General features: G+C 36.0%; 1 protein-coding gene and 1 pseudogene across 4 annotated transcripts in view; both read left to right on the top strand.

Annotated features, from left to right (window-relative positions):
* Tc2n (tandem C2 domains, nuclear) overlaps positions 1–3,795 on the top strand; it is a 133,539-nt gene extending 129,744 nt beyond the window's left edge. For all 4 annotated transcript variants that reach the window (XM_052185236.1, XM_052185235.1, XM_052185238.1 and 1 more), the window contains 2 exons: positions 434–633; positions 3,036–3,795. In XM_052185236.1, coding sequence (XP_052041196.1) covers positions 434–633; positions 3,036–3,146 — 311 coding nt within the window. In that variant the 3' untranslated portion in view covers positions 3,147–3,795. The remainder of the gene's footprint in view (positions 1–433; positions 634–3,035) is intronic.
* A 2,574-nt stretch (positions 3,796–6,369) lies between these two features.
* LOC127687876 (SNW domain-containing protein 1-like) lies at positions 6,370–7,940 on the top strand (annotated as a pseudogene).
* The last annotated feature ends 7,124 nt before the right edge of the window (positions 7,941–15,064 follow it).

Here is a 15,064-nt window from a genome sequence, read left to right on the forward strand (position 1 = left end):
TATAGCTCATACAAACTATTTTATCATTGTCAAAGTGCTAGATCTCAAATTTACTTAAGAATATTTACTTATTTTATTCTAGTACACATACATTAATGGCATCACAAGCAAAGAAACTTATCTATAAAATTGTGAAATTAATACCTCTGGATGTCCAGAGAATTGATACCTTTATTGTATTACTTTTCAATGTGTTTTTCTTTTCTGATAATTGTTATATTTGATGTCATTTAGAGCAGAGGAATATTAAGTTCATTTGAGGCAACAGCAATTATTTGTAAAGTGTGGCAAAAGTTTTATGTACTATAGTCAAATAGCAACCCAGAAGACATTTAAAGTTGATTATTCATATTTTATAATAACTGATATGTAGATAAAATCCTTATGTAGTATTTCACATAAAATTTTATAAACTATAGTTCTTGTTTCCTAGGTTTTTTTGTGAAGGTAGGGATGTTTAGCTCAGGAGAGCTGATTTATAAGAAGAAGACACGCTTACTGAAGGCCTCCAGTGGAAGAGTAAAATGGGAAGAAACTATGATTTTTCCACTTATACAGACTGAAAAAGAAATTGTTTTCCTTATTAAGCTTTACAGTCGGAGCTCTGTAAGAAGAAAACATTTTGTAGGCCAGGTTAGTAAGTGTTATCTTGAATTTCTTCCTGATACCTCTCTGTGTGTTACTATGAAGTTTTTTAACAAAAGAAGATAAAAAATGTTTTTTTAACAAAAGCTACAAGTTTATTAACATTATATATTCTAATGCTAGAAAAACTTTCAAACAAGTCATTCTAGGTCTCAAATAAGAAAGCACAATATTCAATATTAATTAAAAAGAGTAAAGGTAACCGGGAACATGCATGACTGTTATTCATTTTGGGAAGATCTGTGTTGATGTCAAATAGCTCCTTGAGAAGCTTCAGCTGCTCCTCCTCCTTGGTGTCCATCTTCTAGGATGCCTGGTTAGCATTGTCATACAAAACCACAAGGTATCTGTTACAAATGTTGAATCACAGATATAGGTGGTCACAGGCATTCTTAGCATCAAAGTTGTCTTTATAGACCTCTTAGACTGTTCCTCTGGTTTCAGGTATATTCCCTACTTTGATTTGATGAATAAATTCATATTTCCCATACATTTATTCATTTATTCAAATATCATACATTTCTTCTGCTGATTTTTTTTATGGAAAATTCCTTATATACAAAATCCAATTAACTTCAGGTGGGACTCATTTTCTTAGCCGCTTGCGTCTTCATCTTGGAGGGCTGATGTAGGTTACAACAAGATCCCTCTACATATTTCTAAACTTGATTGCCTTCGTGGGCAACACAGCGTCACATACAGGTATTTATAGCCAGGTAGCACTGGAAGCTATTACAGCACTGCTGGGAAAGAAGATAAAATTAGAATTTCAACATTCTAAATTAAAATTCAGCATTGCTTCAGAATCAAATTTTGTCAGGCTTTAATATAAATAGATAACATTTCTGAGCACAAGCTTACTTTTTAAGCCTTCTGAACCTTTCAACTTTAAAAGAATAGAAACCTAAATATGTAAATCACACTTAAGACTTTGAGTATCACATTCATTTTATTGTTTCATCTTTAACTTTTTATTTAAAAGAAGCCTTTTATGTTATAACATATTAATATATTAATATATTAACATAATATATTAATAATCTATTATTAATTTAGTTATAAGAGATTTTAATTTCTATAAAATTTCAACTTTTAATAATGTTTTTGATATCATTTGGATAGTTCTACTGTGGATTAATTAAAATTCTGAGTAATTTGTATAGGGCTTGATAACATTTAAACCTATAGAATTCTTTTTTTACATTTTCCTTTTTAAATCTTTGATTTGTAGTAGCTATTAGTTAGCTCTTTGTCTTAATTACAACTGTTTTGCCACATTTAAATCTTGAGGTCTTTAACTGATGTAAAAGCTTTCACTTGACAAAAAAACTACTATTAGTAGTCTAGGTGAGATTTTCAGATTCTGTTTATGAATTTTCAAAGATTTATATGAACTCTTGTTTCTTATAATTAGGTTGCTAATTTAAAGTGGTTAAGATTTCTGTATTCTTATTTGGAGAGGAGTTTGAGTTAAAGAATTCATGGAAATTTAATTTGAGAGATGATTTCCTAAATAATAAATCTGGACAGCTTCTTCTCTGGGGGGACTTCAGGGGTCAGTCACCATAAGGGAATCTTATGTGGGATTACATTCTCCCAGTCTATCAACCCAAATACTCTTAATGTTACCTGTGCTATGTATTAGATTCTATGTAAGATGCTGTTTGAAGGAAAGGTTTTTTAGGCCAAGAAAATGAAAACCAATGTCTTTCTCAAATCTATTAGAAGAATTAGAAACTTTGTCACAGGTAACTTAATTCCAAGATTACAGCATTTGTTAGTGTTATAGCCAAGACAAAGATTCAAGTATTTTCACTTGTGTGTCCACCTTGTGTCCACTCCATTTTATAAACTCATTGTTATGCCTTATGTTTGCAGAATACAAGTTTCTCCATATCATTCACATGTATTATCTATAATTATAGAAGTGATAGATATGATGAAATTATTATGGATTAAGAATGACCATTTATTAGATTTCAATTAAGATTATAGTTTCATTTAATGTAAAAGGAGCTCAAATTCACATTTCTTCTATGTTAAAATCATTGCCTCAGTTTAGAAAACTTAGCAACAACATTTTTGAGCAATAATGATGAATTTTACTTGGGCTTATAGACTGAGCAAGAAAGAGTATTCAAGGTAATTTTTTAGAATAATATTTCATTTTTAATTCTTAATTTGAATTGGGTGAGATAATCCAGAATGATTAAACAGCTTAAATATTTTAACATTTAAGGGTCAAATCATCAACTTTGGAAAAAATTGGAATGATACTTATTTAACGATCTGTTATCCAAGGTTGTCCATACCTCTTAACAGTAAGAGTACTTATTTAAACTCAGTTACTAATATTTATCAAGTTGAATGATTGTACTGTTCCTTTACAGCTCTGGATAAGTGAAGACAGTAATAATATTGATGCAGTGAATCAATGGAAAGAGACAATTACAAATCCGGAAAAGGTTGTTATCAAGTGGCACAAGTTAAATCCATTTTGAAGACTTCCGGCATTAATTTAGTCAATTAAACTGTCAAGAGACAGGTTGACATTGTTTTAGAAGAAACATAATTTCTAAAACTTATAATGAGTTCTATCAGGTAAACAAAGTGAATAAAATGTTTTAAATTGTTGCCAAAATATAATAAAATAAAAGGGTAGTAGTATTAGTCCAACCTAATGGGTTATCAAATCTATAAAAATATCAATCCTAGATAGCTATCTTTTTAAGCACTATTAGACATTTACAAGATGCTACCACTTTTCCAGTGATAGACATGATTAATTAGATCTTGGTTATACCTTTATATCTTTATATGTGTTTTTCTCACAGCAAAAATGGATAGAGCCATTTCATTAATTTTTTCCTGCATTTGAAGAAAATTGGTACCTTCTACTTGAAATTTATTTATCTATAAATTATTGCATGGCCATTTATAAGCTGCTTATTTCCTGTAGAATTGGAGAATTATTTACATTTTTCAAAAAATAAATAAAGCTTGGAGCTAGCAGGATTCCTTGCTGGGAAAGGAGCTTGTTCCCAGACTGATAAAATTTGAGTTCCATCCCTGTAATGCAACATGGTGGAAGGAGAGAACCAATTCCTTAATATCACATGTATACCATAAACACACACACACACACACACACTAAATAAATAAATGAATAAATAAATGAATAAATAAGTAGCTTTAAAAGAGTAAATGAAATTAAACTGAAAGTCAAAATATATGCATTTTGCTGTCTTCATCACTTTTAACCTTTAATTTTTGGAGTTAAAACGCAATATTTTACATTTAGGATAACTTCATTTAGCAAAATTAAATTAGCCTAAATAGCAAAATCAGTGTTTTATGATCATTAGTTCTTTGTTTCAAATTTTGATGTAAATTACTTGTTCCATAATCTACAATGTTAAAGTATGTTTATTTAAATAACCATCCCAGGTAACAATGCATAGGATGGAAATATGTTCCTACTGTAGGCTTATTTCATATTATAACTTAGCCTATGGAGATTATTTCTGCTTGGATGGGTATAAGAGTGTGTCTAAAACAAAATAATTTTAGGAAGAAGCAGGCAACAGTTTCTAATATTATAGTTACTTTATTTTTGCCCATAAGTAAATAATGGATCTATGTTCCTGATCTTTGTCTCTCCCTCCCTCTCATCCTGCCTGCCTCTTTCTCTCTTTCTTTGTTCCACACATTTTAGGCCAGAGAAATACCTCATTGTAATGTAGGAATGATTTTTTAAATTCTAGTTCTTTATAGTGTAGTTATCTCATTAGAATCTAAATTGAACTGTTATTTAGCAGTTGCCTAGATGTTAGGGTACTAGTGGCATTGGCCAGAATTCTTTTTTGAAATAATATTTTTAGACTTGTGAAAGACTGGTCAGTACTCACATGTTCTTTTAGGAGAAATCATCCTTTGTGATAGTGATGATATTTTGAACATTAAGACTTCCTCTTTCTTTTAGTTAAGTTCATTTGTTTAGTAGAATGTACTTTTTAAAGTGTGCACAGAAATATCCTACATGCAATCTTTCATTCTCAGCACAGGCACAGCTTTCTCTACTATCAACATCCTATACCCAAATAAGACATTTGTCAGGATGGATTAACCTGCACCAACACATCACCTCCTTTGATTTTAAAGAAGTCAAAGGATTAAATGGCCATGTATAGTATATTTGTGAATTGATGACACATGGTTTTTATTAAGAACTCTAAGATAGATATGAACAGAGTAGCAGCATGCTGAAAGAAGATATAAAGGACCCACTCAGTATGACATTGTGCCTAAGTCCACTGTTTCTCTGTTTTATGTATATGTGCATTCCTTTTACTGTGATTGTAAAAGTAAGTGTACTCAACTCCCCAAAAGAATTATTATAGTCCTTCAAAACTAGTTTTTCATTTTGTTACAAAGGTAAGTATTGTCCAGTTTTAGTGATTTCCTAGTATTTTTTCTTCATTATCATTTTTAATATTGTCATCTATTAAAAAATCTGATTTTTAAAGCAAATGGTAGCAGCTAATATTTCCATTAAATCAGTAGGAACAAAGTTTCTTTGTGCTTTCTTAGGTGGCAAAGAGGTAACTAATCATGTTAAACCAAATTAGATATTGTTTTAAATGTGTTGATAATTAGTCAGTAATGCTTTTAATATTCTCATGTCATGGGATTTTAAGGTCATCATTCTTTGATTTTTGAGGATAGAAGTTATTTTTTTCAAAAAGACTGCTTCTTATGTTATACTATGATTTATTTCAGCAAAAGTAAATTTAATTGATTGTGGAACTAAGTTGACCTCCAGTTTAATTTCTGATCTTTTATTTTTTTTTGATTATATAATGTATGCGGTTTTAATCATAAAATGACTAAAATTGTAAATGAGTCACATTATATATTTAAATATAATAAAACATCATTGTTTATACTGAGATTTTATATGTTTTATTTGCAAAATAAACCTGAGAAAGCATGATTATAATAAAAAATGCATGTATGGTTAAAATGCTTTGGGCATCCAATTAAAAAAAATTAAATGAAAATAAAGGAAGGAGGAAAGCTTTAGTTGATCCCTTAACTAACTTGTACATATCCAAGAAGTCTGGTAGCACTAACTCACCATTACTGACTGCCCATCTGAAAATCTTGGTTTCTTTTGTCAGCTGACTCAATGATAAGCAATTATACTTCCACTGGTTTCACTTTTTGATATACCTATCTTAATTACTTAGTAGGTCTTATTTCCTGTTTTCAAAGGAAACATGCTTGGATTTCTTCAACTACCTTCAAGCATACCTACAAATTTAGTTTTGCTTACATTTATTCTTTTCACCTCATGTTGGATAGCCAGACGTTGTAAATTCTCAGATAATTCTCAGCCTTTTCTAGGGTTACATTCTATTTATTAGGCCCTGTTTCCCCTATTTGTTGTGCCTCTTCTACTGGATTCCTTGAGCTATATAGACATAATTTTGTAGTGTAGGAAACCTGTAAAAATTACAGTGGAAAGAATGACCAGTTTTGTATGTTGAAATTTCAATCCCTATAAAATGGATGGTATAGGAAGTTGGTGTTTGGGACATGCTTAGGTCTTTAGAATGGAGCCCTGATGGCTGGGATAAATGTTCTTTTAAAAGAGAGTCAAGAGTGATTGATGCTTTGCCTTGTCTGCCACGGAAGATTACGTAAGAATATGACTGAGGCAGCATGCCTTTATTAGAAACAGATTTAGCAGCTCCTTGGTATCAGGCTCCTCAGACTCCAAAACTTTGTAAGCTACACAGTTGTTATAGGACATAGTCCTCTGATCAAAATAGCTATAATCTTCCTGAGATCATCGTGCCTACTTTTGAGAGAGGATTATATTTGGATCTGTTGACTGTTGACATTCCTTGAAAGGAGAGGGGGCTGTGTGAGGGGTCATTGAACCTCATCCAGGTCCTCCTGTCAGTCATTTGTGTGCAATTCTGAGCTAATTGCATGGAGTATGCTGAAGAAGGTTAATTGGAGACTTCATCCTTGCGTTACAGGGATGCTATCTAATACACTGGATGAAGACTTTATGGTACAGCAGTCTTGTAGCCACCTGCCAGGGACCTGTCCCTGTCTTTACAGATACTGCTGAGTAGAGACATAGATTTGGACAAAGGTTAAATACTGATGTTGTCTGGCCTTGTAACTCTCCCTTACTTTTCTAGGGGCCATAAACTGATGGCCACTGGAACTTAACTCTCTCTTGCTATTCTGTGGCTAAAAGCCACTCCTTTCTGTAATTAGCTCCTACTGTTAGCAGGGGACTAGGTAAAGAAGTTTTAGTTGGTAGGGCTCTTTTCTTTCTGGCTAGAGGCCTCCTTGCTGGTCAGGTGAGATGCTTGGAGCTTGTTAACTCTTTGTGAACTAGAGAGAAAAGAAAAGAAGAGAAGGAAAGAAGAAAAAGGGAAAAATGAAACTTGCAGAAAACCACCTGCTTTGGATGAAGCAGAAAGACAGCCTTTATTTTTTGTTCCAGTATATATACTATCTTTTAAAAAATTACCTCATCCAAAACACGAAGAGAAACTCAGAGAAATGGCCTGGACAGCCAGAGAAAGGAGAGCTGGGATCCGAAACCAAGTGGAAGAAGAGGATAGAGAGGCCTGAGAGAGAGAGATGGAATCCATCATGACAGGCACAAAGAGAGACAGCACCACCGGAACCTTTCCAGGGCAGCTCCTGGCAAGAGGTCAAATCTATAGAGAAATGAAAACAGAGATGTCAGTGAAGTCATTGCTCTTGGTGTGCCCAAGCCTCTACCTTCCAAGGAAGTTCAGTATGACCAAAGGCTCTTCAACCAGTCCCAGGGTGTGGACAGTGGGTTTGCAGGTGGAGAAGACAAAACTGACAATGTTTATGACCAGGCCAGGAGAGGGTGCAAAGGTATGGCTCAGAGTATCTACAGGCCCAGTCGAAACCTGGACAAGGACATGTATGGCGATGACCTCCAAACCAGGATCAAGACCAACAGGTTTGTTCCCAGGAAGGCCTTTGCTGGTTCAGACCAGAGACAGAGAGGCCGAGGAGGACCAGTTCAGTTTGAGGAAGATCCTTTTGGTTTGGACAAGTTTTTGGAAGAAGCCAGACAGCACCAAAGCTCTAAAAGATGTTCTGCTGGCAGTCACCCCAAGGAAGAAGAACATGAAGGCAAGAAGCAGAGGAAGGAGAAGAGGGGCCACTTAAAACTCAATCTGACATATGTGACACGTGACAGCCTGCTCTGGCCTCAGAGAAGATGTACCTAAGCCTACAGACACTTGAGACCCCAGGGAGAGAGGACATTCTCTTGAAGCTTGGGGGGAGGGTCAAGAATAATTGAGGGAGGAACCTACAGAGGGGGCATGTAGGAGGGGTGGATTAAGACTGGACTATTAAAAAAAACTAAAAATAAAAAAATATTAAAAAAAAACAATTACCTAGTACAACTATTAGGCAGACCTGTTACAGCAATATAGTTAATTACATGATTTTCTAACTATTAATACATTCTAATACATTCATAATAAGTTTAAGGCAATAATTCATGTCATAATAAGACAAAAGGAATAACAGTAGAAATGTTTACATGTCTTTCAGTCAAGACTAGTATCTCACTAAACATTATCTGTTACTAGCCTCATAAGTTCATTGTAAGTTAAAGCAATATTTTATAGATTTATTTATTTTAATATGTGTGAGTACATTGTCCTGCCTTCAAACACACCAGAAGAGAAGATATTGGATCCCATTACACATGGTTGTGAATCAACATATGGTTGCTGGGAATTGAACTTAGGACCTCTAGAAGAGAAGTCAGTGCTCTTAACTGCTGAGACATGGATCCAACACCAAAGCAATAATTTTTATGACACAAGTTAGCATGGTTTTGTCAAGAGACAAATCATCTGCCTCGTGTCTTATTAGTTTGAAATTTTATATAAACAAACTAGTCAATATTTTATAAATTGTCCATTCCCACTTTAGTTACTGGTCTCATACCTAACCTAGAAGAAATGTTTTCTTTCACCATAAATTTATTACACAGGCATTGATCAATTTCAAGTACTGGTTATCACTGAAGGACCCCAATCTCTAAGAGTTTGAAGGAATCTTTTCCTTCATCAGGAGTTGCTAGGTGGTACTGAAATTTCCAGTGCTCCAAATTTGTTTTCCATAGAATCTGGTCCCACCTCTATTATTTCCAAAAGTCCTCTCATTAAATTTAGGGGAATTTGAGAGGAGGTTGCTGTGACTAACAAGATGATTCTTTCATCTTAATTGCTTTGAAGTTATATCAGGAGCCAGGATTTAAAAACAGTACAACAGGATTAGGCCAAGAACTGGAGGTCTTTAAAATTTTGTTTCACTAACTAGGGAAAATCAAATATGTATTTATTATATTAGTGTCACACATTGGAACCTTTTCCTCTCTCATCTCTAGTATTTACTCCATTTTGAAATATACATTCTTAATAGGTCTTGATTCTATTCATGCTTTATCTCAAGTATCTTTTCCTTACCCAATGGTAATACTATCTTTCACTTGAATACTGTAGTCTACCCATAATTAAACTACTGCTTGCCTTTTGTGCCTCTCCAATAAATTCTCTCAAGAGCCAGAATGATTTGTTTTAAATACAAATCTAATTGTTGTTCCTTAGTTTTCATTATCCTTGGTATGAATTCCAAAATGCTTAGCAATCTACCAAAGCCTTTTCTTCTTGTAGGATAAGATTGTTGCTATTCTCTAGTGTGCAGTATAATGGAGCTTGTGCATTATACTAGCAAATAATTGATTAGCAGGAGGATAGCAAAGACACACAGATTTTAGTAATATTTATGTAGGTGTTGATAGAAAACAGAACTTGAGCTTATAGACCTTTTAAATAAAGAACTAGAGGCTGAGCTTTAAGGTAGATTAAGTGTGGAGATGTGACTAAGATGTGTTCATTATAATGGAAGAAGCGTTATTTCAGTTAGTTATGTTTTCATAAAATCTTGGTGTTAACTCTCCACCTCAAGTAATACACATTTCTTGAACTGATGGTAGTGAGAGCAACAGTATAGAGGTAACTTGTGTTCTTATTTCCTGGATAAGAGGAGTGTAGAGGACTGTATGGGTTTCTTTTTGTTACTGTGATGAAACCCTATGACCAAAGCAACCTATAGAAGGATATGTTTATTTGGTCTTAGGGTTCCAAAGCAATAAGACGGCTGCCATCTCAGTGGGGATATGTGCATGGTGGCTGTAGAAGCAATCTGAGAGCTCACATCTTGAATTAAATAGAAAGTAGTACATGGCTTTTAATCCTCAGTACACCAGTGGCATATTCCCTCCCACATGGGAACACTTCATAAATTTACCAAAATAGCATCACAAATGGGGATCAAATATTCAGGTATCCGAGTCTATGGGAACTGTCACTGAAACTATAAGAACTCTTCCTATACTAATTCTCAACTACCTTTAGCTCAAACAATCCTTATGCCAAAATGACTTAATGTCAGGCTCCATATCTGATCCTATATCTAAAGTCATGTCACACTATAGATAGATTGCATTAGAATTATGAGAGGGATATTGTTTGTTTTTAATGATCAATCATGTGACATGGACTGTAGAATCACAGGGAAGTTTATGAAAATGAAACTTACACTCAAAAATCCTGAGGTAAGGAGGTATGCCACACAAGAGACATTGTAAGAGGAAACAGGCTCTACAAAGCAGGTGGGTAGCATTGTTGGAAGAAAAGTGGTAGGTGAGTGTGTTTTATTTGGGAACAGAATACACAATTAAAAGGCATAATAGGATTTCACTGGTATGTTTACAGATAATTGGATAATAGCAGGGAAATATAAGGGTTTATGGCAGAGACCTGCCTAAGGTAGCATTTCATTGCCTATGCAGGGTGTTCATATACTGGGGCTATAGGGCCTTGAGGCAGCAAGAAAATAGAAGAATTGGAACATTTACAACAACCCTGAATAATCTAGCTCTGCTTTATTTTCTCAGCACATAGTACAGATTTATGATTGATGATCTCTTCTATGTGCAAGGTTTTCCTACTTGGCTTTCCCTTTACTTGATTCATTGCTATTTCCCATTGTTCAGGTCCCTATTTAACTCTGTCCCTCAGGAAAAAGAGGTTCTTTTTTAAATGTTCAAGTAATATTTGTTTCTGTCTTAATGCTTTTATCTGTTGATAGTTTTTATTACATTTGAGTGAGAAATAGTCCCCAGTAGGCTTATGTATTTGAACACTTGCTCTTCAGTTGGTGCTGTTTGGGTGGTGGTTAACCTTTAGGAGGTGCAACCTTGCTGGAGGAAGTTATCTCTGGGGTAAGTCTGTGAGAGTTTATAATCTTGCCCTACTACCTCTTTGTTCTCTGTGTGGGTAAAATTTGGTCAGCCAGCTTCTTGTTCTTGCTGGCATACCAATAACATACCTTCCCTGCCATTATGGAAGGCAAAATAAACTCTTCCATAACTTGTGTTGATTTTTGTCATAGCATTTTGTCACAATAGAAAAGTACTAATACAAATATTTATTTGAAAAACTTTAATATCTCCCTTATATTTCTATGAAAATAGAGAATTCTTTGTTGCCTTTCTAAACCTGCCTGGCCATTAAAGGTTCATAGTCAATATCTATTCACTCATTGAATTTATAGTGTTTAGGATGTTGGGGCCTTAACAGTGAACATGCAGAAAAAAAAATACTGAGTCAGATATTATGAGTGAAAGCCAGTATCTTGAGAATGATAATGCTAAATTATATAACATTATTATATTTATTTTTAAAATTCATAGATTATTTATTAATTATAAAAAGGTGATTGCTCCACCTTTTTATTTCAGAATTTCAAAACTTAAAATAACTCATAAAATTCTAAAGTAATTAGAATACAGCACTGTTTAGTAGATTGCTGAGCAGCTTAATATGTATCATTTTCAAGAATAAAATACTATATAAAACACATGTTTTGCAAGGAATGAATTAAATTTTATTCTGTAAAATATAGAATGGAACAGAATACCAGTGGCTTATGCTCTAAGAACAAGAATCAACAAATGGAAGCTCATAAAATTGCAAAGCATCTGTAAGGCAAAGGACACAGTCAATAGGACAAAACTTACACTCAAAAATCCTGAGGTAAGGAGGTATGCCACACAAGAGACATGGTAAAAGGAAACAGGCTCTACAAAGCAGGTGGGTAGCATTGTTGGAAGAGAACAAATTGGAAAAAGATCTTTACTAACCATACATCCAATAGAAGGCTAATATCTAATGTATACAAAGAACTCAAGAAGTTAGTCTCCCTAGAGTCAAATAACCCTATTGAAAAATGGTGTACAGAGCTAAACAGGGAATTCTCAACTGAGGAAACTGGAATGGCTCTAAAGCACCTAAAGAAATGTTCAGCAACCTTAGTTATCAGGGAAATGCAAATCAAAGCAACACCGAGATTCCACCTTATATGGGTCGGAATAGCTAAGATGAAAAACTCAGGGGACAGCAGATACTGGAGAGGATGTTGGGGGAAAGGAACACTTCTCCATTGTTGGTGGGATTGCAAGCTGGTAAAGCCACTCTGGAAATCAGTTTGGTGATTCCTCAGAAAATTAGACATAGTACTACCTGCAGACCCAGCTATACCACTTCTGGGCATATACCCAGAAGATGTCCCTACATATAATAAGGACACATGCTCCGCTATGTTCATAGCTGCCTTATTTATAATAGCCAGAAGCTGGAAAGAACCCAGATGTCCCTCAACAGATGAATGGATACAGAAACTATGGTATACATACACAATGGAGTACTATTCAGCTACTAGAAACAATGAATTCATGAAATTCTTAGGCAAATGGATGGAACTAGAAAGTGTCATCCTGAGCTAGGTAACCCAGTCACAAAAGAACACACATGGTATGTACTTACTAATAAGCGGATGTTAGCCCAAAAGCTCAAAATAAACAAGTTACAATTTACCCAGCACAGGAAGCTCAAGCAGAAGGATGACTTGAGTGTGCTTTGGTTCCTCTGAGAAAGTGAACAAAATACTCACAGGAGCAATAAGGGAGGCAATGTGTGGAACAGAGACTGAAGTAAAGGCCAACCAGAGACTGCCCTACCTGGGGATTCATTCTATAAACAGTCACCAAATCCTGACATTATGACAAGAAGCATATACCAAAAGGAGCATGTCATAGCTGTCTCTGGAGGGGCCCTGACAGAGCCTCACAAATACAGAGGCAGAAGCTAGCAACCAACTCTTGGACTGGGCGTGGGGTCCCCAGTGGAGGAGCTGGAGGGTGGTCTGGAGGAGCTGAAGGGGTTTACAGCCCCATGGGAAGAACATTTGTTTCGGCTACCCAGACACCCCAAGACGCCCAGGGACTGAACCATCAACCAAGGGGTACACATGGTTCCAGCCAAAATGTGGCAGAGGAAGGCCTTGTTGGGCATCAGTAGGAGGAGTGGTTCTTGGTCAGGTTAAGGCTCAATAGAGGCCCTAATAAAGGGAAACTGAAAGGGGGAGGTGGGAGTGTGTCGGGTAGAGGGGCATATACATGTAGGCAAGGGGGTGGGAGAAGGGGGTGGGGGTCTTTGGGGAGGGGAAGATTGGGAAATTGGGAAAGGTTTTACCACTGGCAATGTAAATGAAGACAATATTCCTTAAAAAAATAGAATGAATCCCTAGATTTGAGTCTAAAATAGAAAACTTTAAAATGTAAGTGGCCTATTTAAGTTGAAGGAAACCTAGCAAACAGATGGTTATTTATTGACTTAAGCAGAATTCATCAGATTTCTCTTAGGAAAGAGCATGAGTGAAGTAACCCAATCACAAAAGAGCACACATGGTATGTACTCCCTGATAAGTGGATATTACCCCAAAAGCTCAGAATACCTAAGATAACAATTCACAGACTACATGAAGCTCAAGAAGAAGGAAGACCAAATTGTGGATGCTTCTGACCTTCTTAGACAGGGGATCAAAATACAGGAGGAAATACAGAGGTAAAGAGTGGAGCAGCTACTGAAGGAAAGGCCATCCAGAGACTGCCCCACCTGAAGACCCATCCTGTATACAGTAACCAAACCCAGACATTATTGTGGATGCCAACAAGTGCTTGCTGACAGGAGCCTGATATAGCTGTCCTCTGACAGGCTTTACCAGAGCCTGAAAAATACATAGGCTGATGCTCACAGCCAACCATTGGACTGAGCATGGGGTCCCCAATGAAGGAGTTGGAGAAAGGACTGAAGGAGCTGAAGGGGTTTGCAACCCTCAGGAAGAACAACAATATCAACCAACCAGATCCCCCACACACAGCTCGCAGGGACTAAACCACCAACCAAAGTGTACATATGAAGGGACCCATGGCCCCAGTCATATAAGTAGCATCAATGGGAGGAGAGGTCCTTGGTCTTGTGAAGGCTCAATGCCCTAGTGTAGGGAATTGGGAGGGTGGGTAGTGGGTGGGTGGGTGGGGGAACACCCTCATAGGCACAGGGGGTGGTGGGATGGAATAGGGGGTTTCTGGATGGGGTGGGGAGACCAGGAAAGGGAATAACATTTGAAATGTAAAGTATCCAATAAAAAGAAAAAAGGAAAGAGCATGGATATAATGGTATTAGGAGTTCTGTTCATTATGAAACAGAATAAAAACTTTGGAATTATTTAGATTCAGCTAGGAGACTGTAAGAAAAGCAAAGCTATTCTATGTACATCTCACTACTGTGGACAATCTTCCTTTTATAAAATCTTTTAATTAGAAAAACTTATTTAAGTCCGAGGTAATAAAGGTGTGAAGGCCTGAGTAATGTCTTAACTCATAACAAAAAAGGAAACCTTTTTAGACAAATTTGGCCAGAAAAAGACCTGTAAATGGAAGAAAAGTTGTTGGAAAAGAGTTGAGGATAGGGAAGTAGGAAGATAAAGATACATTTGTGTGGTTAATATATAGAAGATGCCAGAGACCTGGGACAGTGAGGCCCCAGAGAAGCTATTCAAGTGACTCTAGTTGAGACTGCTAGAAGTAGGGAATATAGAGCCCCAAACAGCCACCTCCTATATTCAGGCAGGACTCCAGTGAAAGGATAGGGAAAGGAACCCTCCCACAAAACCATCAAGCCAAAATGTGTCCTGCCTAAAAGATGTGCAGGGACAAAGATGGAGCATAGGTGTATGGAATGGCCAATGACTGGCCCAAATTGAGACCAGTTTATATTAATAGTATATCTGAAACTATTAATGATGCTGTGTTACACTTGCAGACAGGATCTTAGTATAACTGTCCTCTGAGAGGCTCCACCCAGCACCCAAGGGACACGGATGCAGAGACCCACAACCAAACAGAAGGAGCATGGGGAGTCTTGCGGAA

Source organism: Apodemus sylvaticus, chromosome 6, assembly GCF_947179515.1.
Source record: "Apodemus sylvaticus chromosome 6, mApoSyl1.1, whole genome shotgun sequence".
Classification (NCBI taxonomy): Eukaryota; Metazoa; Chordata; class Mammalia; order Rodentia; family Muridae; genus Apodemus; species Apodemus sylvaticus.